At 47.4% G+C, this 24,090-nt stretch overlaps 1 protein-coding gene across 1 annotated transcript; it reads right to left on the bottom strand.

Annotated features, from left to right (window-relative positions):
- Pm20d1 (peptidase M20 domain containing 1) lies at positions 1 to 23,464 on the bottom strand. The gene is made up of 13 exons (XM_059280588.1): positions 23,281 to 23,464; positions 21,414 to 21,500; positions 17,201 to 17,433; positions 16,491 to 16,577; positions 15,859 to 15,992; positions 14,619 to 14,738; positions 13,433 to 13,508; positions 12,911 to 12,972; positions 12,629 to 12,707; positions 10,614 to 10,685; positions 4,343 to 4,511; positions 2,604 to 2,703; positions 1 to 846 (listed from the first exon to the last, which is right to left on the bottom strand). The coding sequence occupies exons 1-13, from the start codon at positions 23,432 to 23,434 to the stop codon at positions 723 to 725; spliced, it is 1,497 nt and encodes a 498-aa protein (XP_059136571.1). The 5' UTR covers positions 23,435 to 23,464; the 3' UTR covers positions 1 to 722.
- Between the last annotated feature and the right edge of the window lie 626 nt (positions 23,465 to 24,090).

A 24,090-nucleotide genomic window follows, 5' to 3' on the forward strand; every position in this document is an offset into this window, starting at 1 on the left:
GTTTCCACAGATTAGTGCCTCCTGGGGTGGGGCAGCAACAGCAGGTGGCAGGAACTGGGCAGAGAAGGGAGCAAAGTTCCAGGAGCCCGAGGACAGCAGCTTGCTTTTTCAGGCCCCAGCCTCTGGAACCAGGAGTTCTGGGGTTCCCTCAGAGCCTCCTCCCCTCAAGCTCACCTGTCAGAGACCAGCTGACGCTGCACAGACCCCTTTATTTGGTGGACCGTGCTTGGGGGAGCTTCTCAGTTTGACCAAGTTACTCAGATGTGAACTAGAGAGTGGAGGAAGGAAGCAGAGGTAGGGAAGCAGCTCCCAAGCCCACGAAGAGAGCGGGTGACGGGAGAAAGGAAATTCTAGAAGACAGTCCAGCTCAAGTTAGCGTTCTATCTAGATTAAAAACCTGCTTGAGATTTTTCCAAAATCTGCATTTAACAAATGCGAAAGCAGACAAGTTGAACAACCAGCATGAGACAGGCCAACACCTTCCAAGACAGGGACAGAGGCAGTAGAGGCCGCTCAGGGGAAGAGTACAGACGTCGTCGGAGGGATGTCAGGTTAGATCTGTGTATCTTCTCTGCCTCCTTGGAGCTTGTTCTATGGTGAATGGAGGAGGGAGCCAGGCAGACGAACTCTGCATGCATGACAAGGTGGTTTCCACCAAACCTTTTGTCAAAACCAGCTCCCCGCAGGTTAGTCCTGGCCCAGGGCTGGGCACCGCTGGATCCTCACAGTTCGTGCAGGTGAGGAACTGGCTCCTTGTAGGTGTCAGCATTCTGGATCAACTCAAAGATGAACTTCACCTGGTTCTCGTAGTTCTGGACTGAGATCTTCTCATTGATTCCATGGATACTGAGGGAAGAAGCGTTTGGGGGGAGGAGACAAGGGTCACACGAGCTGTCACAGAACACCCTTCCTGGCCCCCTCCCCACCCATGACTGGTCTTTGGCCCTCCACGGGGGCAAGGTGAGAAAAAGTCATTTGCCAGCTTCTGTGTGACATACCAGTTATTTCTCAAGGACCTGTGCTCACACACAAGAACAGCAGGGAAAACAATGAATAAACTCTGGGGGAGTTTAACCCAGTCTTTGGTTCTGAGTTCCATTTATTTCTCCTCTGGTAGAATTATCTTTCTGATTCTCTTTTTCTTAGAATAGAGCCTCCTGCCTGAGTTTTCCCTACGGTTTTGCTCACAGGGGGTAAGAGAGGGCAGGAAGGCAACAGCCCGGGGTACCCCCCCCCCAGCCTCTACCTAGGAACACTGCCATTAGAGCTCATACTCCCCACCAAAGTGTGAAGATGATGGAAACAGAGGGGCCACTTACCCCAACTGGAACAAACCCCACAGCATAAATACCATGCTTTTGTTTGTTTGTTTGTTTGGAGACAGGGTCTCTCTGTGTAGCCCTGGCTGCCCTGGAACTCACTATGTAGAACAGGCTGGCATTGAACTCAGAGATCTGCCTGACTCTGCCTCCCGAGTGCTGGGATTAAAGGCGTGGGCCACCACTGCCCGCCTCCTTATTTTTTTAAATGAACATAATATTTGCAACTGTAACCATTTTTAAGTTCACAATTCAGTGGCATGAATTACATTCAAGATATTAATTACACTCATGATATTAATTGCAGTTGTGGTATTCATTGATTACATTTGCAGTATTCATTCAATAACTATATTTATGATAATGAAGATCACATTCAAACACTTTTATTCTGCTTCAAGTGACTTGTGGTGTGGTGAAGAAATCAGGCCTGATGTAATAGATTGCAGAAAGCTAAATGGAAATTATCCTCTCAACCTTCAAGAGTCAAAATTAGCTGAAGTGTCACAAAACAGTCACACATGACAGTTAAAACTGGTTCTCACATTTTGGATTTCCACAGTATTTCTTCTGAGAAGGCCAACTGACATGCCCACCTGTGAACTCATGTGTGTTTGCTTATCAAAGAATGTTGGAGGGTCTCCTTATTTTATAGGTGGAGAAAGTGAGGTCCAGGGGTGAGTAGTCTCTCACTGTGAGAAAGACTACTTAGGGGTCTCTTTCTTCCTTCCTTAACATGGTTTTGTTACATAGCTCAGGCTGGATTTAAGTTTGGCAATCCATGGGGCTGGAGAGATGGCTCAGCAGTTAAGAGCACTGTCTGCTCTTCCAGAGGATCTGGGTTTGAGTCCCAGCACCCACATGGTGGTTCACAACCATCTGTTCTGGGGTGGCCCTTTATGGCCCCCAAAGGCAATGCATGTAAATGTGTACAGCTAGCTATACATGCAAACAAAACACTCATACATAAAATAAGAATATTAAAAAAAATGGCTATCCTCCTGTCTCAGTCTCTTGAGTGCTAGGATTATAGGCCACTACATTCAGCTTTACCTTATTTTCAACAAGTTCTCACCAGTCACCTGGTTCTCTCCATTTTCCAAAAGAGGAGTACACATGGGGGTTATCGCCACTATTCCTTGAGCCATGATGCCAAACTGGGTTCTAGAATCGCTTTAATTTGTCAGAATCTGGCTTTCCTCTATTCTGAAAGTCACCCAAATGGGAAGGGACAGTTCAGATATATCTCCTCTCTGCCTTGCTGCTTAACCCCGTTCCACTTACCTACTGAAGCCCTGAGGCTGCAGGAAAATGGGGTTGAACAGGTAGATGCCGTTGGTGATGTTGGTATAGTGTCGGCTGTCTGTATTGGCAATACAGATACCTAGAAAGGGAAGAGGAAGAGGAAATGGGCTTTATGTGAGCCACGTGGCCAATGAAGTAGGGGAAGCTGGGTGACTGACTGGCAGCCAATTCCTGGGACTTCCTAAGAGCATCTGCCTAGGACAGGGCTTCTCTGGGTAGCCCTGACTGTCCTGGAACTCGATCTGTAGACCAGGCTGGCCTCAAACTCAGAGATCTGCCTGCCTCTGCCTCCCAAGTGCTGGCACTTAAAGGCGTGCACCACCTAGCACCTAGGACATTTTTTATGGTCTAAGCTTCTTCTTTTCAAATCCTTACAAAAACTATAGCTTTAACCAGGAACATGGAATGAAGCACTGGTGAGAAAGCCCTGAGTGGTCAGAAGCTAAGTTGTTCTCGTCCCAGGATGGCCAGGAGCCCTTTCATTGTATCCTCACAGTCAAGGCCATTTGCTGTTTGAGGAATCAAGAGTTTAGAGAGACCCCTTGGCCTGTATTGTGTATCACTTAGGACAGAAGTAAACAACTGTGGGGACATTTTACTGAGGCCGAACAAATCCCTCCTCATGGAGCAGAATGTTCTGCTAGTCTCATCTTCTGAGGGATGACTCTGTCCGGGAGGCAAAGCTAGGATAGGAAAGTCCTAGGAAACTCCTCCCAATCTCCTACTGTCCCAAAGGATAGGTCACCCGGCTGGGCTGGGGTTCACCTTGAATAGGCATGGCCTCTGGGAAAGGACATTCCCAGCATCAGTTCAAGGACAGTGAGATAGTTCAAGATGGAATTTTGTGTTTTGTTCTGTTTTCCTCTTCTCATTTCAAATGGTCCCTGAGTCTTATTCTGTGCTTTGTGGATTTCTTCCTGTTGATTTTCTCCACCCCTATTGCAGTCTGGCCCTACTGATGGGATGATGGCCAGAGGTAAGGATGGGGTGGAGAGAGCCTTTGAGGCTGAAAGAGGAGTATATGGACTGCGAGAGCTAGGGGTTCTTAGAAGTTCGTAGAAAGCCATGTGTAAACCTACCTAGAAGGAACTGGACACAGGCTTTCACATTAGAACATGCCCACACATCGAGACCAGAGATTTGGAAACTGCTCAGTCATCACTATGCCAAAATCCTCTGGGAGCATCTTTCAAAAAGGCAGATTCCAGCTGGGATATACGAGTGGGTCCAGGTGTTCTACATTTTATGAAGTTCCCTGGGAGAACCACTGGCAGATTTAGATGGTATGCTAGAAGGTGGGGGAATGCACAGGGATCTGCAGGCATTAGACTGAGGAGCATTGGTATAAATGGACTCGGACAGAGGCTTTTCTGGGCTGCCATTCTGAGTCCGGCTGCTCAGCTGTTATTCTCCTGGAGGTAACTCCTCTAGGAGAGGAATATTCTAAGCCACCTCCTCCTCTATGGCAGAGGGACATGGAACACTGATGCTCTAGGTTAAGCAAGGACCCATCCTCAACTGACCTAATTTATTGTTTCTCTCCCTTTCCTGTTTCCTTTCTCACTTCCACCCGAGGGGAAAATCCAGTTCCAGGGACAGAAAGAAGCAGCCAGCTGTTTCCAGGATGAATGGCTGGCTTGGGGGTAGGGAATGGGACATCAGATAGGAAGCAGCCCCAGCCACCACCACCCACCAGGCACAGCTGATGAAGTCATTACCTGGGACGACAATATTGACTTCCGGGAAGACAGACTGTATGGTCTGTTGAAGCAGCTGGTAGCCCATGGCCTGGGCATCTGAAGGGCTGACGGGCAGGGGCTCAAAGGATCTCAACACATGTAACTGGACACGGTCATCAGCCACGATGTTCTTGACGAGTTCTAGGACCTTCAGGGTAGAAACAAAGAGGGTCACAGATCTGCTACCTAAGCACCAAATTCAGATCAAGGTAGCACTCTGGAGTTTAGAGAAAAGATTGTTTTTTGCAGTGGGACCCCAGCTTTTCCTGCCTGGCCGTGGGTGATGTAAGAGCTGGCACTTCCTAGAAAGCATGGCAGAATTCAGCTAAGTGTTTGGGAGGATTATCTTACAGCTCCGAGTCAGATGGGGAACTGGATAATCTGGAAGTTGTTTTTTTCCCTTGGGTTGTGGGCCATGGGCTTAGGTAAAGTCTAAGGGATAGTAGGATGAGAATCTCAGCCACCTCAAGGTGCCGATCCTGCTCCAACTTGAGCACCTTGGGGTGCAGCCACAGGTTGCAAAGGGCTAGACCACGTAGCTTTCTTTTTCCTCTCTTGAGCTGCCGCCGATTTGTAACCAAATACACCAAGCCAGAAAGATGAGCTCACCATGCACACAAAATCAGGAGCATGGTGCTGTGGCTGAAGGGTTTCCCTTTGCCTCTTTTTATTGAGCAGGACCATGAGGAAACTCCCAGAAGATAGAGCCTGAGTTGACTAAGGGGAATTCATTGAAATCCCTGCTCCCAGGAAGGATGTGGAGGCTCAGGTCACATGAGGAAATGGACCTGGAGGCTTACAGTGGTCCCCCAATCCAGTCAGCCCCACAGGGAAAAGCTCAATATCCACCATTTGATCTGCGGTGAGTCTGAAGCTGCTTCTGCCCTACAAAGGCCTGTCTCTCATAGCTAGAGATCACCTGGATGGGGGCATTATTTGGAGTACTCATTTTAGGCCAATGGCCCCTAGAAGTGTGGTAGAAGTCACATCTGGAGGGAGCAGTGAAGGTTCCCACTTGTAGCTCAGAAACTCCATCAGAATCGAAGCAAATGCCCTTCGGGGAATGGGTGAGGGTTATAAGAACTGGTTTTCCATCAGAGCTCAGTTTTACCTCAGCACTAGTATGCCCAATACTCTCAATAACAATCAAACTCCCTGTGGGTATGGCTCAATGGCAGAATGCTTGCCTAGCATGCATAAGGCCCTAGGTTCAAGTCCCACTACCTTAAAAAAAAGGTATGTACAGTCTGCACACATTGTTATACCCAGGGAAAGGCTCTTAAGTTATTGCCTGTGCAGTAGACAGTGGCTGTGCCTGTTTTTCCTTCTTCAGTCACTCCAGAGGTTTCTGCATCTGGAAACTGAAGAAGGTATGATGACTGAGTCCTTTTAGTGAGAGGCCAGGGCCTGATTCAGAGGCAGACACTGTGTGTCAGCCTCATTGCCTTATGGTGTTGAGCAAGTAAAAAGGAATAAATGTTGGCTACTTGAACTAAGTAAGACAGACAAGAACCAATAAAAATGATAACAGGCGTGGTTTTCCTAAGTACCTCACCCATTGTATAGTTGGCAGTGTTGGTCTGAGTCTCTGAGTACCTAAGGAAGGTGCTTTACTGAGTCCTGAGTACACCAGAAGAGGAGGCGAGGATCAGAAAAGAATTAATCACTTTGGTGGTGGCGCAGGCCTTTAATCCCAGCACTCGGGAGGCAGAGCCAGGAGGATCTCTGTGAGTTCGAGGCCAGCCTGGTCTGCAGAGCGAGATCCAGGAAAGGCATCAAAGCTACACAGAGAAACCCTGTCTCGAAAAACAAAACAAAACAAAAAGAAAAGCATTCATCTTAGGTGTGTAGTTTGGCGTTAGGAATTGAGTCTGAAGAGAGGAGGATATGGTACTGGTAGAGAAGAGGCAAAAAGATATTCCTAAGGTCGAGAAGGATGGGTTAAAGTAAATGAGGCATGATGAAAATGTTGTGCTCTGGATAATTGCTCACAGTGGTGTGACTTTGGGCAAGCCCCCAGACCTCTCTGTGCTGTTTGCTCCTCTGTGACCAGGAGCTGAGATTCTTCTCAGTGTTTATGACGTGTCTACTATTACATTCTGCTCAGTGCAGTATGCATGGTATGGAAGAAGGAATTGGGGTTAGGTGTTACAGCAAGCCATGCCTCAAATGCATCACAAGGAAGATATTCATAACCAGCATGCTAAAAAATGGGACAGTATATATTGAGTGTTTGCCGCCCACTCTGGGTCTTCCGGTAAGCAGCCTACAGAACGGGATGGATGCTGGATTCACAACCATTAAGACCTGACCAAATTTTAGATAGCCAATACTCTTACCATCAACAAACATAACACTCATGTGAAAGGAAAATATCTCTAGACATAAAAGAGAGCACCACAGACTGTGGTAATGTGTCAGAAGCACTGTAGACCAAGAACTAAAAGGTCAGTGTACTCCATAGCAACCTTGGAGATCTCTCTCCCCATTGGTAGTCCCTCCTTCTAGTCCCATTATTGTGCCTCTGATTATTGCTGAAGGGGTCATGTCCCTTCATTATAAACAGACAAACAATGACTGTAGCCCAGTGTGGCCTCTAACTTACTGTCTTATATGAACCTTCTGAGAGCAGGAGTAAAGGCCTGGCTGGCTGGCTGGGTGTGGTTGAGCATAGCTTTAATTCCAGCAGAGGCAGAGGCAGAAGGATCTGTGAGTCCAAGACCAGCCTGATCTACAGTGAGTTCCAGGCCAGTGGGGGCTACATAGTGAGACCCCGTCTTTTAAAAAAAAAGGCACGTCAATATGGCCAGCTAACACTTCACTGCCCCTGCATTTAACTCTGCGTATGTCCCCACTGCCGCTTCACAATCACCGTGTGACATGGCAGCCAATTACCCTTATGCTACTTCCCACTTCTGCTACCTTGTTCATTCGTTCGATAACTTGCATGCTGCTGTCCCTTCTCACTGGACCACACACAAGTACCATTAGAATGGGAATCTTGTCTTTCCAGGTCACCGCTATCCCAAGTGCTCAGAAGAATGTCTAGCTAGGTCCAGGGGTGCAGGCCTGTAATCCTAGCTACTTTGGAGGATGACAAGTTCAAGGCCAGTTTGGGTAACTTAGCAAGGCCCTGTTTCAAAATAACAAAGTAGGAAAAAATGGGGAGGGGCTGGGAATATAATATAATGGGAGGGCTCTCAACTAGAGTGTGTGTGTGTGTGTGTGTGTGTGTGTGTGTGTGTGTGTGTGTGTGGCCCCAGTCACCGACCTCTACACTGGGGGAAGAATAGATGTAGCTAGATGGGAGCTGTGGCCTCCACATGTGTTCCCACTGGACCCAGCATGAAGCTCTGAGCTTGTGGCCCCTGGACAAGAAAGAGCAGTCAGAACAAATGGGTTCTCTGAGCTTTCTAAAGGATGGAGATTTTCCATCCCTCACTGGGGCAGGTGGCCAGGATGAGTCCTGGGGATTCCAGGAGTGTCATCAGATAGATAAGAGGGAAGGCCTCTGTGGTTAGGAGGGGAAAGTGCCAGGACCAGGGAGATGAAAACCTTAATGGGTGGAAAATAGCCTTTGGAAAAGAATAGAATTGGAATGGGCTGGAAAAAAAGAAAAAAAAAAAAAAAAGCAGGTGGAAAGCTCAGCTGATTAAATCCAGTGATTTCCTGGTCCTATGAGCCTCCAGGGAGAACAAGGTTGGCACCTGATGAAAAGCAGCCGAATCCAGGATTCACACTGAGCTCAGGCCCCTCTCCCAAGGCCGGGCAGGCTGTTAACCCACTCCTGTGTCTGTCATGAGTGCACCTCCCTCCCTGCATAGGATCAGATGAATCTTACGTGGGAAGGACTCTTGAAAACCAACAAGGAGAAAGAAACCTAGGTGTGTCTGACCCTTGAGGAAACGGGCCAGAGTCCCTACTGTATTCTAGAATGTACCATCCACCTCCCAGCTGCTGGGTTGCCCTCTTGGGGTTTTCTTTCTTTTTTTGTTATTGTCATTGTGAATGTGTGTGTGTGTGTGTGTGTGTGTGTGTGTTCATGTGCATATATGTTCCTATGTGTGTGCATGTGTGATAAACAGATCAGAGGTCAATGTTGGGTGCCTTTCTCTATTGTTCTCTGCCTTACTTTTTATTTTATTTTTGAGACAAGATCTCACTATGTAGCCTTGCCTGGTGTAGTTGTTTGAATAGAAATGGTCCCCATAGGCTCATATGTTTGAATGCTTAGTCACCAGGGAGTGGGACTGCTTAGAAAGATTAGGAGGGGTGGCCTTGTTGGAGGAGGTGTGCCACTGGGGATGAACTTTGAGGTGTCAAAAGCCCAAGCCAGGCCCAGGGTCTCTCTCTTTCTGGTGCCTGTGGATCCAGATGTAGAACTCTCAGCTACCTCTCCAGCACCATGTCTGCCTGTGTGCTGCCATGCTTCCTGCCATGGTAAGAATGGACTAAGGCCCTGAAACTTTAAGCAAGCCCCCAATGAAATGCTTTGTTTTATAAGAGTTGCTGAGGTCATGGTGTCTCTTCACAGCACCTGAACACTGACTACGACATCTGGCTTGGAACTTGCTATACAGACCAGGCTGGCCTTCATCTCAGAGTTTCACTTACCTCTGTCTCCTAAGTTCTGGGGTTAAATGCATGTACCATCAATCACATCCTGGTCCACCTTATGTTTTTAGGACAGGGTCTGAGCTTAGAGCTCACCAAGTCAGCTAGATCGACTAGGTAGCCAGCAAGCTCCAAGGACCCTAGCTCTGCTCCCCAAGTGCTAGGTTAAGAGGTGCACTGTGGAACAATCCTTTTCTACACTATGAATATGTGTTACTCTCATTGGTTAATAAAAAGCTGACAGGTCAGTAGCTGGGCAGGAAGTTAGGCAGGAAAGCCAAACTGAGGATGATGGGAAGAAGTGCGGAGTCAGCAGCTGCCAGCCAGATGCAGAGGGAGTAAAATGAGAATGCTGTACTGACAAAAGGTACCAAGCCATGTGGCTAAACATAAATAAGAATTGAGTTAATTTAAGTGTAAGAGCTAGCTAGTAATAAGCTTGAGCTACCGGCTGAGCATTTATAATTCATATAAGCGGCTGTGTGTGTATTTGGGACATGGAAATGTCCGCTCACAGTTTACCTGGCTTTTCTGTGGGTGCTGGGAATCCAAACTGAGGTCCTCAGGCTTACATGGCAAGCCCTCTCCCACTGAGCCATTTCCCCAGCTCTGCTCTGCTTTCCATGGATCTACTTGGTTTTGTTGTTACTGAGAATTTCATGAGTACTATATTTACATCATTCCACCCTTTAACTTCTCTCATATTCCCCCACTCTTTCTCAAATTCATGGCCTCATTTTTTAAATTATTATTTTTTACAAGCTGACCGCCCCCGCCACTTACAACTAGCTGAGTTCATTTAGTATTGCTCATATGTCTTGTTTTTGAGGCAAGGTCTCTAGCCTAAGCTAGTCTCAAACTTCCCCTATATTCTCATTTATCTACTCTTTTGCCTTAAGATCTTATTTTTAGCAATATCTTTTTTTAAAATTTTATTTTAAAGATTTATTATATATACAGTGTTCTGTCTGCATGTATCCTTGCAGGCCAGAAGAGGGCACCAGACCCCATTACAGACGGTTGTGAGCCACCATGTAGTTGCTGGGAATTGAACTCAGGACCTCTGGAAGAGGTGCTTTTAACCACTGAGCCATCTCTCTAGCCCCTCTTAGCAACATCTTAATGGTCCTTTAACAACCAGCTCAGATTTCTATTAGTAAGAAAAGGCTGTTTTGACCTTCGAGGTGGCTTTGCAGTGATCCTGTGGGAGACTGTTCACCCCTGATTATTACAGCAGTGAAGGGTTGGAAAAAGCAGCAGCCCTGGAGCCAGATTGTCGGATATGTACTCACAGGCATACCGCCTAACTGCTCTGTTGCTCTGCACCCCAGCTCTCCTTAGCTGAGTGGGGACAGTAATGATCCTAACCTTATTGGGTGGTGTGAGTGCTAGTGAGTGAGTGCATGTGTCTGTACACCAAAGCACAGTGCCAAGCACACAGCAAGCCCGTTATAAAGATTTAAACTATCACTATCATTTAGCTGTATTTCTTTCTCAGCCTCAGACTCCAAGTTTTCCCAAACCATATATGTCTTATGCAGCTGATACATAGGAACTTTTGGAAAACAAAACAAAACAAACCTCAGGTTTGCTACTTCTTGAAGCTGCACCCGCTCTTTGGAAGGTAAGTACATACCTCATGTACAGTCTGCGAAGGGTGAATCCGGAAGTTGATTGTAGCCTGAGCAAATGGGGGGATGACATTCACCTAGACAGAGAACCAGAAAGCTGGCCTGAACCCTCCTCATGCCTTCCAGAGCTGGCCCTTGCCCAGGAAACACCAACTACCAACCGGGAGGAAGGGAAGCAACCGCCCTGGTCTAAGGAGCCAGGGCTGGAGTCTGCCCTGGTCTTCTCCTGGTCCTCGACCTGCTGTTATATTAAAAACTTTTAGGGCCTCTGCTTTAGGTGAGATCTCTGTGTTTCTTGGTCCTGGAGGGCTCACAGAACAGGATTGCTTTCCCTGCGACTGCCCAGACAACTCTGTGCTGTGCCATTGGGGGCCTTCTGTGTACATGTTTCCAGGACACCCTGGCCATTTCTGTTAACACTGGCGCTTACTCGTGGTGGAACACCCAAGGTCTCCAGGGTCTCCTCCACAGTAAGCTGTGTTTAATCCCTTAAGTGATGGTTGTGGTGGTTGTTTTACATGTCTGGATACAAAAATCTACCTATTTTTTGTCTGAGCTTATGACTAGTGTGGAGAAGACAGGCTACAGAGGGATTATTTCCTTGATGTCTTGAGAGACATTTCCTTTATCTTTCTCTGAACTGGTAAGATGCCAAAAAAGCACCAGGTACGGTAACATGCTGGGCTAGTACAAACTGGCAGTGTGATTTTTGAGTAGTTGCTCCTTCATAGCACCTCTGCTTTTCCAGCTGGCGGTTGGAGCGATGCTACTTGCATAGTTCTAGAAGAATCAAGTGGAGTATCCCCCGCCCCGGTGGAGAGAACATCCCAGGACAAAGGCAAGAGCACAATATGTTGGCGATCAAGCAATAGCTGGACATATACGACTACTTTGAACAAGAGCTGGTGAAGATAACCTGGGTTGGCTCAGGTTCGTTACGGCAGAAGTAAGTTTGGAGGCATCATTCACTTCTATCAAAACTTGGGACCTGGTGTGGTGGCGCATGCCTTGGATCCCAGCACTCAGGAAGTAGAGGCAGGCAGATCTCTGTGGTTTTTAGGCCAACCTGGTCTACATAGTGAGTTCTAGATCAGCAAGGGCTACACGGTGAGGCACCATACAAATAAAACGCCAAGCCCAAATCAGTCTTGTTTTCCAGATTCGTACAGTTCAAGATCATATTGTGCCTCAGGAAAATGGCGGTGCTTGAAGTTGTGTTGGTGGCCTTGATGGTTATGGGTGGGTCTAATTCTCTTCAAAGCCCTATGCTTGTGGGCCAGGCTTGGTCCCCCAACAAGAGACACTCTTTAGTAGTTCAACTGCAAGTGAGCCAGTTTACTGAAAACTTAATGCTTTCTTTATGGAATAAAAGCTTATCAAATTATTGCTCCTTATTTCTAGAAAAGTAAGACTTACATAGAAATTACATTTACTGAGGCAGATTTTGGGAAAAGATATCATAAATTTTATGAGTGGCAAGTGAGTGTGTCTTTGAATTTATACCCGGGGGACATACATTAACCACCCACTGAATTAGTTTGGTGGATAAATCTTCAAAAACAAAGACTTTTATGAAAGATTCTACTTGGCCGGTGGTGTGGTGCAGTGGTAGAGCCCTCACCAGGTAGAAGGCTAGAGGCTTGACCTCTGGCCCTACTAAAAAGTAAGCGAATAAACAAAAATAGAGACCTTAGATGATTAAAGGGTGTGAAAGTTTTAGTCCTTATGACCGAAGTGCTAGGAAAACATAAAACATGCGGAATTACATTCCGGGCATGGGTTAGGAGACCCAGTCCCCCAGTCCCCCTCTACGCATGTTTAGATAGATGTGACCACACTCAGTGGGCTATAGACTTTTGCGGGAGCCTTTGCTCTTGAGGCTTCTCCAGCTGATGTCAGAACAGTGGCACGGGACCACACTGGCCCTTCCTTTACTGTAGCCACAGCAGGAAGGGGAAGCCCGTATATAAATTCAAGGGCTGGAGGTGCAAGTGTAACCGGAGGACCCGGATGATGTTACCTTGACTCCTGCGTTGAATATGGTGAGGGCTGTGGTGGTCCTGACCAGTGCATTGGTTACGGGATTCCTCTCCATTAGCCTACAGGGAAAAGGTTATGGTTAGACATTAAGAAGAAGGCTTGGAATTTCACTCTCTGCCCTAAACCTTGGAGACCTTTAAGGCTGAGAGAGACACCAGACTATACATTAATTACACAAAGTATCTATGGCCAGGTAAGCCAAGAAATGGGGGTGTGGGGGACTGGAGAGGGGAGATTTAGAGGGGGAAACATAATACATTACCTGCTGACAATGGGCCGAAAGAGCCACAGGTTGTTCAAGACTATATTGGCAGGGAAGGGAAACTGGAAAAGAAAGATCAAGGTCAACAGGAGGGAACGGGTCCACACAACAACTGCTGCTGAGGCCTGAGTCTCTCTCCTTGAGGCCTACCTTAGGGTTCAGTGCTCAATACCTCCTCCCTCCCCCCCATCAGCTGACTCAGTCTCTGCTGGAGTGAGGCACTTTCCACTGGGATGGACAAATCTGATTCTTTGGAACAATTGCTCAGCAGTCACAAAGGATGAGTGAGAAACAGCTTTCCAGGGGACCTGGGCATGTTAGGCCGCAGGACCTTGGGTAAGTCCTACCAGCTTCAGACAACACGCCCCTTCTTGGCTCAGCCGCTGGCTGGGCTTAGGTGAGAATGGGCGGAGACCTGACTGACAGAGTGGCCCTTGTATTACTCTCCAGCTCCTTCCTTCTCCACCCACTTTCTGCTCCTCCAACATAGCTGGCCAGGAGCATGGAACATTCCTCCCACACCTCATTTGCCAGTAGTTTCAATGCCTTCTTCATGGGCCCACTTCCAAACATGTTCGGCATTGGTGTCTGCTCCAGTCTGGAAGAGAAACAGAGTTCTCAAGACTAGGCCTCTTCCAGACCAAGATCAGCATTCTGAGGATGCAGGAGATGGGTACAAGTTTCAACAAGTCTGCTCAGTCATCCACCCGCCTGTCACCTCCACTAAGCCGAGCTGAAGGTCCAGAGCATCAGCAGGAGCCTTCCTGGCCACAGGTGTAAGTCAGGGTCATGTCCTTCTCTTGCTCCGCTCCTCTGCCACCCTGTGCCCACTCTCTCCATGCTTACCAAATTGTGGCAGGACTGCCAGTCTACTGTACTAACTTGGGCTTCCTTAGGGTAGGGGCCATCTCAATTTTTACCGTATTCCCTGACACAAAGCAGCTCTGTCCTAGTTAGGGTTACTATTGCTGTGATGAAACACCATGAGCAAGAGCAACTTGGGGAGAAAAGGGTTAATTGATGCAGAGGCCACACAGGGGTGCTGCTCACTGGCTTGCTCCCCATGGCTTGCTCAGCCTGCTTTATAGCACCCAGGACCACCAGCCCAGGGATGGCACCACCCACACTGGGCTGGGCCCTCTCATATCAACCACTAATTAAGAAAATGCCCCACAGGCTTGCCTATACCCCCCTCTTATGGAGGTATTTTCTCAACGGAGGCTCCCTCCTCTCCGATGACTCTAGCTTGTGTCAAGCTGACTGAACTAGCCAGCACACTTTCTTTTTACTTTGCTAAGAGAACCTAGACACAGGTAAGTGTTGTTCTTGTAAACCTGGGTCTTTATCCACAGCCAGTGCCTCGCATTTATCTTGGTCCTCCTGCCAGAACAGCAGAATTTAGACAGCTTTACCAGTCAGTGCCAACTCGTAATTCTAACTGTTTGGCTGGGCTCCGGACGACCCAGCTCTCTGGCTAGGTTTCTGTCTTCTGGTTCCTGCATGCCCTCTAGCTATACTGATAGATCCTTTGATCCTAGTCCTGTCCTTGGTACTGGTGGCCTGCACCTCTGTTCCTCGGGCCAGCTTTATGGCAGGAAGTATAGGCAGGCTGGCTTTTCAGTCTCAGAGTGGGCAAATACCAGGTCTTCCATCCAAAGCAGTCCTGGGATGGGAGCCAGGAGCTGCGGTGGAGCCAGGAGCTGCTTACCGGCTGACAGCCGCAGAAAGGATGCCAATGCTTGTCTCCTTTGGGGGAGCTGAAGAGTGGCCTGGAGTCATGTTTACCCGGAGCATCAGATCAAGGGCACCCTTCTCGGAGACTGAGATCCTGTGGGAGAGGACCAGAGATGAGTCTTCAGGCTGCTTCCCTAGACCCACAGGGCTCATGTTGTATGAGAGTTTCTTTGTGTTCTGACAAATACAGCTTGCCTGGAGATCAGAGGGTAGAGCCAGCCACTAGTTAACCATGGAGCCAGGCAGCTGTGGCACACGCCTTTAATCCCAGCACATGGGAGGCTCATGCCTTTAATCCCAGCACTCAGGAAGTGGAGACAGAAATATAAGGTGGGTAGAGGAGGACCCAGGTTCAACTCCAGCACCCACATGGCAGCTTACAACTGTCTGTAACTCCAAGATTTGACAGCCTCACACAGACACACATGCAAGCAAAACACCAATGCACGTAAAATTAAAAAAAAAAAAAAAAAACAAACAAACCAAAAAAACAAAAACAAAAACAAAAAGGGCTGGAGAGATGGCTCAGTGGTTAAGAACACCGACTGCTCTTCCAGAGGTCCTGAGTTCAATTTCCAGCAACCACATGGTGGCTCAGAACCACTTGTAATGAGATCTGGTGCCCACTTCTGGCCTGCAGGGACATATGCAGGCAGAACACTGTATACATAATAAATAAATAAATAAACAAACAAATAAATAAATAAATAAATAAGGTGGGCAGACACAGGATCTTGCCCATTCAGTCTGAGGATTCACAGAGACAGGATCCTGCCCATTCGCCCATTCGGTCTGAGATTTCGTAGAATTAAGAAGTCATGCCAGGCAACGGTGGCACACGCCTTTAATCCCAGCACTTGGGAGGCAGAGGCAGGTGGATCTCTGTGAGTTCGAGGCCAGCCTGGTCTACAAAGCCAGATCCAGGACAGGCTCCAAAAAGCTACACAAAGAAACTGTCTCAAAAAATAAAAACAAAGCAACAAAACAAAAAGATTGTACTTCCGGCTCATCTGCATGGTGGTCTGGGAGGTTAGCCTCATGCTGTTTTGAAAAACTGAACACTAGAGGAAGGGCATGAGGGGAAGCCCAGGCCAGGACATGTTGAGGAGGAGGGTGACGCAACAGAATGTGACTGGGGCTTCCAGGTGGCGGGCTGCAGAGTCTCAAATAGAACGATAACTCTCTCAGGGTGGAAGGTGGGGTGCTTCACTTACATGGCAAAGGGCTTCTTGAGGTTCGGAATAAAGTCTTCCAAGATGAAGCTCCCCTCGTCCACAAGGAAGGCCAGCCGAACACCCCTAGCCTGTAGGAGTGCTGAGATCTTCCAAGCTCCCTTTGTCCCCGACACCTGAAGAACACCCAGAACACAAAGCTAATGCCCTTCTCCGCCAGAAACAGACAAATAGAGACAGCGAATGTGGACTCCCTCAGCTGGCCCCTCCAGAACCTTCCTTCCTAGTCTTTTTTGGTGGGGCAGGGCCCCAGATAATTCTGTCTCACAGAATCATCCAATGTCCGAGTCCCTCTGGGTCCTGCTAATTTCACAAACGAAGAAACTGGGATCCAGAAGTGAAGGGTATGTCAAGGTTTAAAGCCGGCGGCATCTCCGGGAATGAAATGCTCAGTTCTCTTTCTGCTGTACTTCGGTTTCCTGGGGTAGCATTGCCAGACTTTCTGCTTGCCTTAGCTATTACGAGGAAGTTTAGTTCTGGCACACAGGCACACAGAGAAACTGGCGAACAGCTACAGAATCTCATGGAGCCCCTGCAGCTGATGGGTCTACTGGATTAGGTAAAGCACCCCACCTCTAAGAGACCCTGAGACAGGTATTGGGTACACGGCTTACCTCCTCATCATGGCCCAACGCTATGAAGAAAGATCTTCTGGGTCTATAGTTTCTGATCAACAGGAGCTCCAAGGCCTGCAGGATTGCCTAGGATTCAGAAGAGGAGAAAGGTTCACTATCTAAGTAGGGTGTCAGAGTCATTCATCAGGGATGGTGGCACTAAGCTCTGACAGACTGGCTTTGAAGAGAACAACTTCAGGTGGTCCAGAGCTCTGTAGAAAACCCTTAATATCCGAGAAAAGCATGCATCTACTAATGCAAGCTGAAAGGGTTCCTGTGTAGCGGATTATCTACCCCCAATTACTACATGGTTGAGAAATCAAGATCCAGAAAAATTGATAGCTACCATTCAGGCCTGCTACAGCCTATCCTTCCTTCCTTCCTTCCTTCCTTCCTTCCTTCCTTCCTTCCTTCCTTCCTTCCTTTCTTTCTTTCTTTCTTTCTTTCTTTCTTTCTTTCTTTCTTTCTTTTTCTTCCTCTCTCTCCCTTCCTCCCTTCCTTCTATATGCCAGGCTGGCCTCGAACTCAGAGATCCACCTGCCTCTGCCTTCTGAGTGCTGAGATGAAAGGCGTGCGCTGCCGCCACCACCACCCAGCTCCAGCTAATTCTTTCAACCATAACCTCCTGCCTCTCCCACAGCCAGTCAAATTCTCCCATCCTGGAGTAAACTTTGGGCTCTAGGTCAGGTATGAAGCATAGCATTTCAGACCATCACGGAGTTTTTGTTGTCCAGTGTGCCCCGGCCATGGATGAAGCCGTCACGCTCCAGGCCTGAGAACGGGGGCACCTCCCATCCTTCCTCAGAGGCAGGAACCACGTCAAAGTGAGCCATCAGCATGTAGGGCTGCAAACGGGAGTCCGAGCCTTGGACAGTAAATAGGTGGCTGTAGTTTGCCACAACTTCATGTTGGATAAGGCTGCTGTGGAACACTGTAGGGAAGACTTGAGACAAAAGAATAAGAAGCAGTTAGAAAGCCAGGGCCAGTTTCCTTCAGTCCCTCCCATTTCCCCGCTCCCAAGACCTTTTCTTTCTTTTTCTATTTTTGAATATGAATGCTCCTCACAGATATAAATTCTGATCCATCTATTCACTTTCTGAAATTCCTCTTGTGTGTGTGTGTGTGTGTGTGTGTGTGTGTGTGTGTATACGTGTGTGTGTGTGTGTGTGTGCGTGTGTACATTATAATATATATGTAACATAATGTATACACACACAGACATTCCCTCCAGGATCAAACCCCTCCTATTTTAATATGCTATTTAAAACCGTACCATTGAATATTAGAGCTGGAGAGATGGCTCAGAGGTTAAGAACATTAGCTGCTCTTGCAAAGGACTCAGATTCAATTCCTAGCACCCACAACCATCTGTTCCAAGGGAATCTGATGCCCTCTCCTGGCCTCTGAGGAAACTGTCTACACAGTGCACAGACATACATGCAGGCAAAACAGCCACACATGTAGACTATTCCTTTAGTCTGTGTGAATATATGTCGCTGTGATTGGTTTAATGAAGAAGCTGACTGGCCAATAGCTGAACAGGATAAGGTTAGGCGGGAGAGCCAAACTGAGAATGTTGGGAGGAAGAAGGGTGGAGTCTGAGGAGTTATTAGCTGAGGCAAGATGGGCAACAAAGGAGATAGATTCAAGGATCTTGCTCTGAAAAGGGGATATAGAAATGATAGGATGAAAGAGTAGGTTATTGAATCTACTTTAATCCAAAAGACAAATATTAATCTCAAAATTTTACGTTGTATGGATTTTAGTTTACTGATACAAATTTAAAGTTAATTTTGTTATACTGTATGCATGTTTCTACTCTTGTTTAGGGTATTATGTTTATGCAGCTTATTTAAAAATGTAATATATAATTAAGAAACATAGATTAATAGCCATCTATAATAGTCAAATTTATGGTCATGTTAGGTATGTTTCCAAGGTAATAAACAGATATGTTTAGATAGCTAGATGGTCTTCACTTCAAAGACCTATAGAATATGGCATTTAATATGTTTAATAACCTGAGGCTTTTCATGGCAGCAAGACACATCTGCTCCTGACAGCACCAATTTACTTCAGAGAAGACAATGGGCATCAAGGTACCTCCATACGGAGTTTGCTTTCTTTATGGCAAAAGCTGGCCATCTGGGCAAAGAAACTGCCCTTGCCTCAATTACTGAGGGTACACTGGCCAAACTGGACCAGCAGGATGTAGACAGAGAGCCAGAGACATGCAAGGATCTAGTTAGAGTTACTATTGCTGTGATGAAACACCAGGACCAAAGCAACTGGGGGAGGAAAGGGTTAATTTGACTTACACTTCCTCATCACTGAAGGAAGTAAGGATGGGAACTCACACAGGGCAGGAACCTGGAGGCAGAAGCTGATGCAGAAGCCATGGAGGGGTACAGTCAACAGGCTTGCCCCCCCCCCACACACACACACACTCAGCCTGCTTTCTTTTCTTTTTTTTTAAACTTTATTTTTATTTGTTCTCTGTGTCTTTCATATCATGCCTCCTGGTCCCACCCAGCTCCCTCTCCCATACCCCCCCTACCCCCCCCCCCCATAAAACAAAATAAAATTTAAGAGAAAAAAGGAAAAAAAAAGGGAGAGAAAGGGAAAATCTCGTCATGGAAGCTGCAGTGTGACACAGTGAGTCACGCAGCAAACCCCTTTCTCCATCCATCTTTACATGCAGCCTGCTTTCTTACAGAACCCAGGACCAGCAGCCCTGGGATGGCCCCACCCATGATGGGCTGGACCCTCCCCCATCAATCACTGATTAAGGAAATGACCTACAGGCTCTGTACAGCCCAATCTTATGGAGGCATTTTCTCAGCTGAGCTTCCCTCCTCTCCGATGACTAGCCTGAGTCAAGTTGACATTAAACTATTCAAGACAGCAAAATTTGATTTTTCTTTTGTTTTTTGAGACATGTTTTCACCATGTAGTCTATGAACCCATGATCCTCCTGGCTTGCCTTCTGGGGTTACAGATGTGAGCTGCCATGTCTAGCTTTTCATATTTTCAATCAAAGGTTGGTAGAACCCACACATGAAATCCATGGATACGGACAGCTGTGTTTAATATTTTTAAAAACTGATTACTTTTTTAAGTATATATGTTTTGCCTGATTGTATGTTGGTGTACCACATACAATCAGATGCGTAATGAAAATTCGTGTTTTTTATGCCCACAGAACACATTTCTGTACAGTGCCAAATACCCCCCAGAACTACACTGAGCCATCTTGTAACAGACACAATACTAGACAGCTATTGACATCATAGTCACTTTCTTAGGGAAAAGGTCTTCCCCAAGGGTAAAGAACCATGGACCTGTCTGTGATGTGCCGGGATGGGGAGCATGGAGCATGATCCCGCTTTAGAATTGGTCAGAGACTGCCTATTTGGGCACCTCCACCAACTTTTTCTCTTACTGGATTGTCAAAATAGACAAATGTTTGCTGTTATTGTATCTTCCATGAATAAATATTTATTTAGACATATTTAGACAAGGTCTCTACGTAGCTCAGGCTGTCCTGGAAGTCACTATGTAGGCCAGGCTGGCCTTGAACTCACAAAGATCCACCTGCCTCTATTTCCTGAGTGCTTGGATTAAAGGTATGTTTTTTGTTTTTGACTTCTCTGTTTAGCCCAGGCTGCCCTAACTCACTCTGTAGGCTAGGTTAGCCTTAAACTCACAGATCTGCCTGCCTCTGCCTCCCCAGTACTGGGATTAAAAGAGTCACCGCAGCCTGGTAAACTTTTTTTTTTCCAAGACAGGGTTTCTTTGTGTAGTTTTGGTGTCTGTCCTAGATCTCACTCTGTAGACCAGGCCAGCCTTGAACTCAGAGATCCGCCTGGCTCTGCCTCCCAGTGCTCGGATTAAAGGCATGTGCCACCACTGTCTGGCTAAAACTATATATGTGTGTGTGTATGTGTGTGTGTGTGTGTGTGTGTGTGTGTGTGTGTGTGTGTGTAAGTATATATATATATATATATATATATATATATATATATATATTATAAATATCTATCGCTTAGTCCACTGTCACTGTATATCACTGTATATATTTAGTTTTCTAATCTAAATTGTTTTTATTTTTGGTGAGAGAGGAGAGAGGGGGTGGGGAAGACAGACTTGGGATTGCATCCAGGGTCTTGCAAATAGCAGGCAAACTACCACTGAGCTGTATCTCCAGGCCCCGTAGTTTATTCCCCCTCTCATCCCCTCCCTTCTCTGGCAATGACTTCTTGCCTGGTGACAAGGCTTTAGTCCCAGATCCATTTGTCCCGGAGTGTTAGAGAGGGGACTCCTTGATGCTCCTAAGCCTGCTTCTTCCACTCTGACGTCCTGAAAGGGGGGGTCTTTTTTCTTTTTCTTTTTTACTAAGGAGGATTCTAACACCCTCCCCAATGCATTCTTCCCAGCTCTGGACTCCACAGTCATCAAGGGAGAGGATGATAGGACAGGTCAAGGATGCTGGCTGCCAAGAGGCTTAGGAAGGTGTTAGTAATTACTGTAAATGGAGCGAGCCCACTAGGTGGAGTGCCTTGCAAGCTGTATGAATGGGTGTACAGTAGTGGGAGTGGGAGGTGCTGGGACAGAGCTCTGGACGTTTGCACAAGGGAAAGAATCCCTTGTTTTACCTGCTAATGATCTACATCGAACGGATATGTACTTAGAGAACTATGGCTAGTTCTTAGTTCTTCAAAGGCGAATCCATAGTGCTCACTTTACCCTCTACTGTGTGGCTTTTGGATTCTCCCTTCTATATGGTCCACGTACAAAGTAAAAAGCAACCCCTGAGAATGCAACTGTCCTCTATCAGTGACAAAATATATTTCCTTATCACCTTGTCAAGGACAAGGCCTCCAGTGTATCTCTGCCACCCCGGGTCCCCAGTTTGCAGCTGACCTTTTCGAATGTATTCTCCAAACTCTGCAAGGGCTGTGGTGTTGGATTCCTCATGGCTGAAAGACACGGTGGGAATCTGGATGGCACCTGTTAAGATTCAACAGTCAGAGATGGAGGATTCAATTTGATAGAGGTTAGACGTTTCTAATAAAAATCTGAAACCACTGGGCATGGTGGGGCACGCCTTTAATCCTAGCACTCAGGAGGCAGAGGCAGGTAGATCTCTGAGTTCAAGGCCAGACTGGGCTACAGAACTAGTTCTAGAATAGCCAGGACTACACAGAGAAATTCTGTCTTGCAAACAGAAAGTCTGAAATGAAACCATAGCTGAATGTGGTGGTGCATACTTGTAATCCCAGCAAATCTCAGAGGACAAAACAAGAAGATTACAATTGAGTCTAGGCTGGGTTAGCAAGAAAATGTCTCAAATAGATTAAAAAAAAATTGAAATTCAAAACTTTTTGAGTGTCAACATGACATTAAGAAAATTTTGGATTTTAGAGCACTTAGGTTTTGTCTGGAAGACACATCACCTCTAGTTAAGGATCAACTATCATAAGGAGGAATTCCCCCCACACACAGGGTTTTTCTGTGTAGTTTTGGTGCCTGTCCTGGATCTCACTCTGTAGCCCAGGCTGGCCTTGAACTCAGAGATCCGCCTGGCTCTGCCTCGGATTAAAGGCATGCTGGGATTAAAGGCGTGAACCAGGCCTGGGCGGTGGTGGCTCAGGCCTTTAATCCCAGCATTCAGGAGGCAGACCTGGTCTCCAAAGCCAGTTCCAGGAAAGGCGCAAAGCTAAACAGAGAAACCCTGTCTCAAAAACAAAAACAACAACAACAAAAAAGGCGTGAACCACCACCACCCAGCTCCAAAGCCGTAATCTTAAATCCAAAAAGATTAAACTGCCCACCTGAGGGCAGATCCAGCATCTGAACGTGGATGCTCTGCATCTTGTTAGAGTTCCACTACCCCATGCTGTTATGAGGTCGTGGTAAAAACTTTTGATTTCTTCTGTGCAAAGGGGCTCTGCCGCAGCCCACCAGTTAGCAGAGGGCTATTTGCATGACAGGAAAGCTCTTCCCAGGCCTATCACTCCAGGATATGCACAATCCATCTCCCACGGAGGGGCTAGCATTTGGTCCCTGTGTTGGCCTGCACATGTTTGCGTATGCAGTTTTTATTAATCCACTATTTCATGACCGGAAAAGAGGAGTTGAGCCCAGGGGTCACAAAGCATCCCATGAGCCCACACAAATGCTCCTCTTTCGAAAGGCACAGACTTAGGCCAATGAGTTAGTTGTCTTGTTAGACCCTCGTACTAGGGGGCAACTAGATACATATTACACTTCAAGAACAATTTATTCCCCTCAGAGCCAGCGAGTGCCACTGCCTCTAAAAAATGTTGCTACCCACCCAGAGCCCAGTCCTTGCCGGGGCCCATTTAATGAAGCTAAAAATGTTGCTACCCACCCAGAGCCCAGTCCTTGCCCGGGCCCATTTAACGAAGCTAATCAGTTTAAAGACACCGCGGAGATTTAACAGACACGAAACCTTTCACAAGTTGAAAGTGCTACAAACACTTATCGGAGGCAGGCAGGGGTAGAGTGGGTGCCGGCTCAGCAGAGAGTTGAGAAGCCGGAGCCTCCAGGCTAGGTAAGGGGACACCAGCGAAAGGGGCGTGCCAGACCCGTGCACCGTGTGCCGGGACGTGTGCGGGAACGCTGACTGGGCTGGCCGGCGGCGGTGTGGCGCACCGGGTGGAACTCTAGCCTGAGCAGTGGTGGGTCCCTCTGCAAACGGTGACAATCCTAGGCTGCCTAGGGGACTGAGGGACCTGCATCTGAGCACAAGGGGGCGGGGACTCACCTTTCAGTGCCTCTTTCATAGCGACGCGCTCCTCCTCGCTGAACTGGGAAGGGATCCGCGACATCCCGCTAGGGTCGGTGGATCCAGAGACGGTGGCGAGAAAAAGCAGGAGTGCAGCTGCCAGCGCCCGCACGCTCACGCACAGTCCAGCCATGTCTTCTCTCCCGCGGGCGCTTGAAGTCCGGCTGGAGTTTGGACCTAAGAGCCCAAAGCCTGACTCGCCGCTGACCAATCATCGCTTGGCCTGGATGGCAGCAACCAATCAACAACGACCCCGCCCCCGCCCCGCAAAGCCTGTAGGGGTGTGTGGTTTCCCACGGTAGGCGGGAGTAGAGTCAGGAAGCGAACTGTGAAGCAATACTACGCTCTAGGGAAAGGTTAGGGCTAGTCCTCTTGTGCTTTGCGACACTGTGAGTCTTTTGCTGGATGAGAGGAAGCCAGTTAAGTGGGCGTGTAAACCAAGTTTATTAGACCTCAGTCTTTCTGGAGTCTGTTCAGATTTAGATTTTGACTCCTAGTCCCTGGGGATTTCGGCTTTAATTTCCTCTAACACTGCAACAGAATGTGCTTTGATATACCAGCTTAGGACAGTTTGCTCCTGTGTAGGAATTTTACTGGCGCTGTTTTGAACCTTTTCTTAGCATAACTGAACACAATAATGTGCGAAGAATGGAATCTACCTGTAGTTTGGAGATGTGACCTTGTTTTCTCCTCAAGGGTTAATCTGGTGCGACAGGTCTCTTACCTACAGTTTTGAGATTTAAGCTTGCCTGCCCTGGGGTTTTCCTTTAAAACTCTCAAGCTTCCATG

The sequence above is a fragment of the Peromyscus eremicus genome, chromosome 15 (assembly GCF_949786415.1).
Source record: "Peromyscus eremicus chromosome 15, PerEre_H2_v1, whole genome shotgun sequence".
NCBI classification, from domain to species: Eukaryota; Metazoa; Chordata; class Mammalia; order Rodentia; family Cricetidae; genus Peromyscus; species Peromyscus eremicus.

What these genes read in the sequence shown, in the direction of transcription:
- Pm20d1 (XM_059280588.1), bottom strand. Translation starts at nt 23,434, where the DNA reads ATGGCTGGACTGTGCGTGAGCGTGCGGGCGCTGGCAGCTGCACTCCTG. An exon ending in CGTTGGGCCATGATGAGGAG is followed by an intron (nt 15,993 to 16,490) that starts GTAAGCCGTGTA and finishes GGTGTTCTTCAG; the next exon opens with GTGTCGGGGACAAAGGGAGC. An exon ending in TATTCAACGCAGGAGTCAAG is followed by an intron (nt 10,686 to 12,628) that starts GTAACATCATCC and finishes TTCTCTGTCTAG; the next exon opens with GTGAATGTCATCCCCCCATT.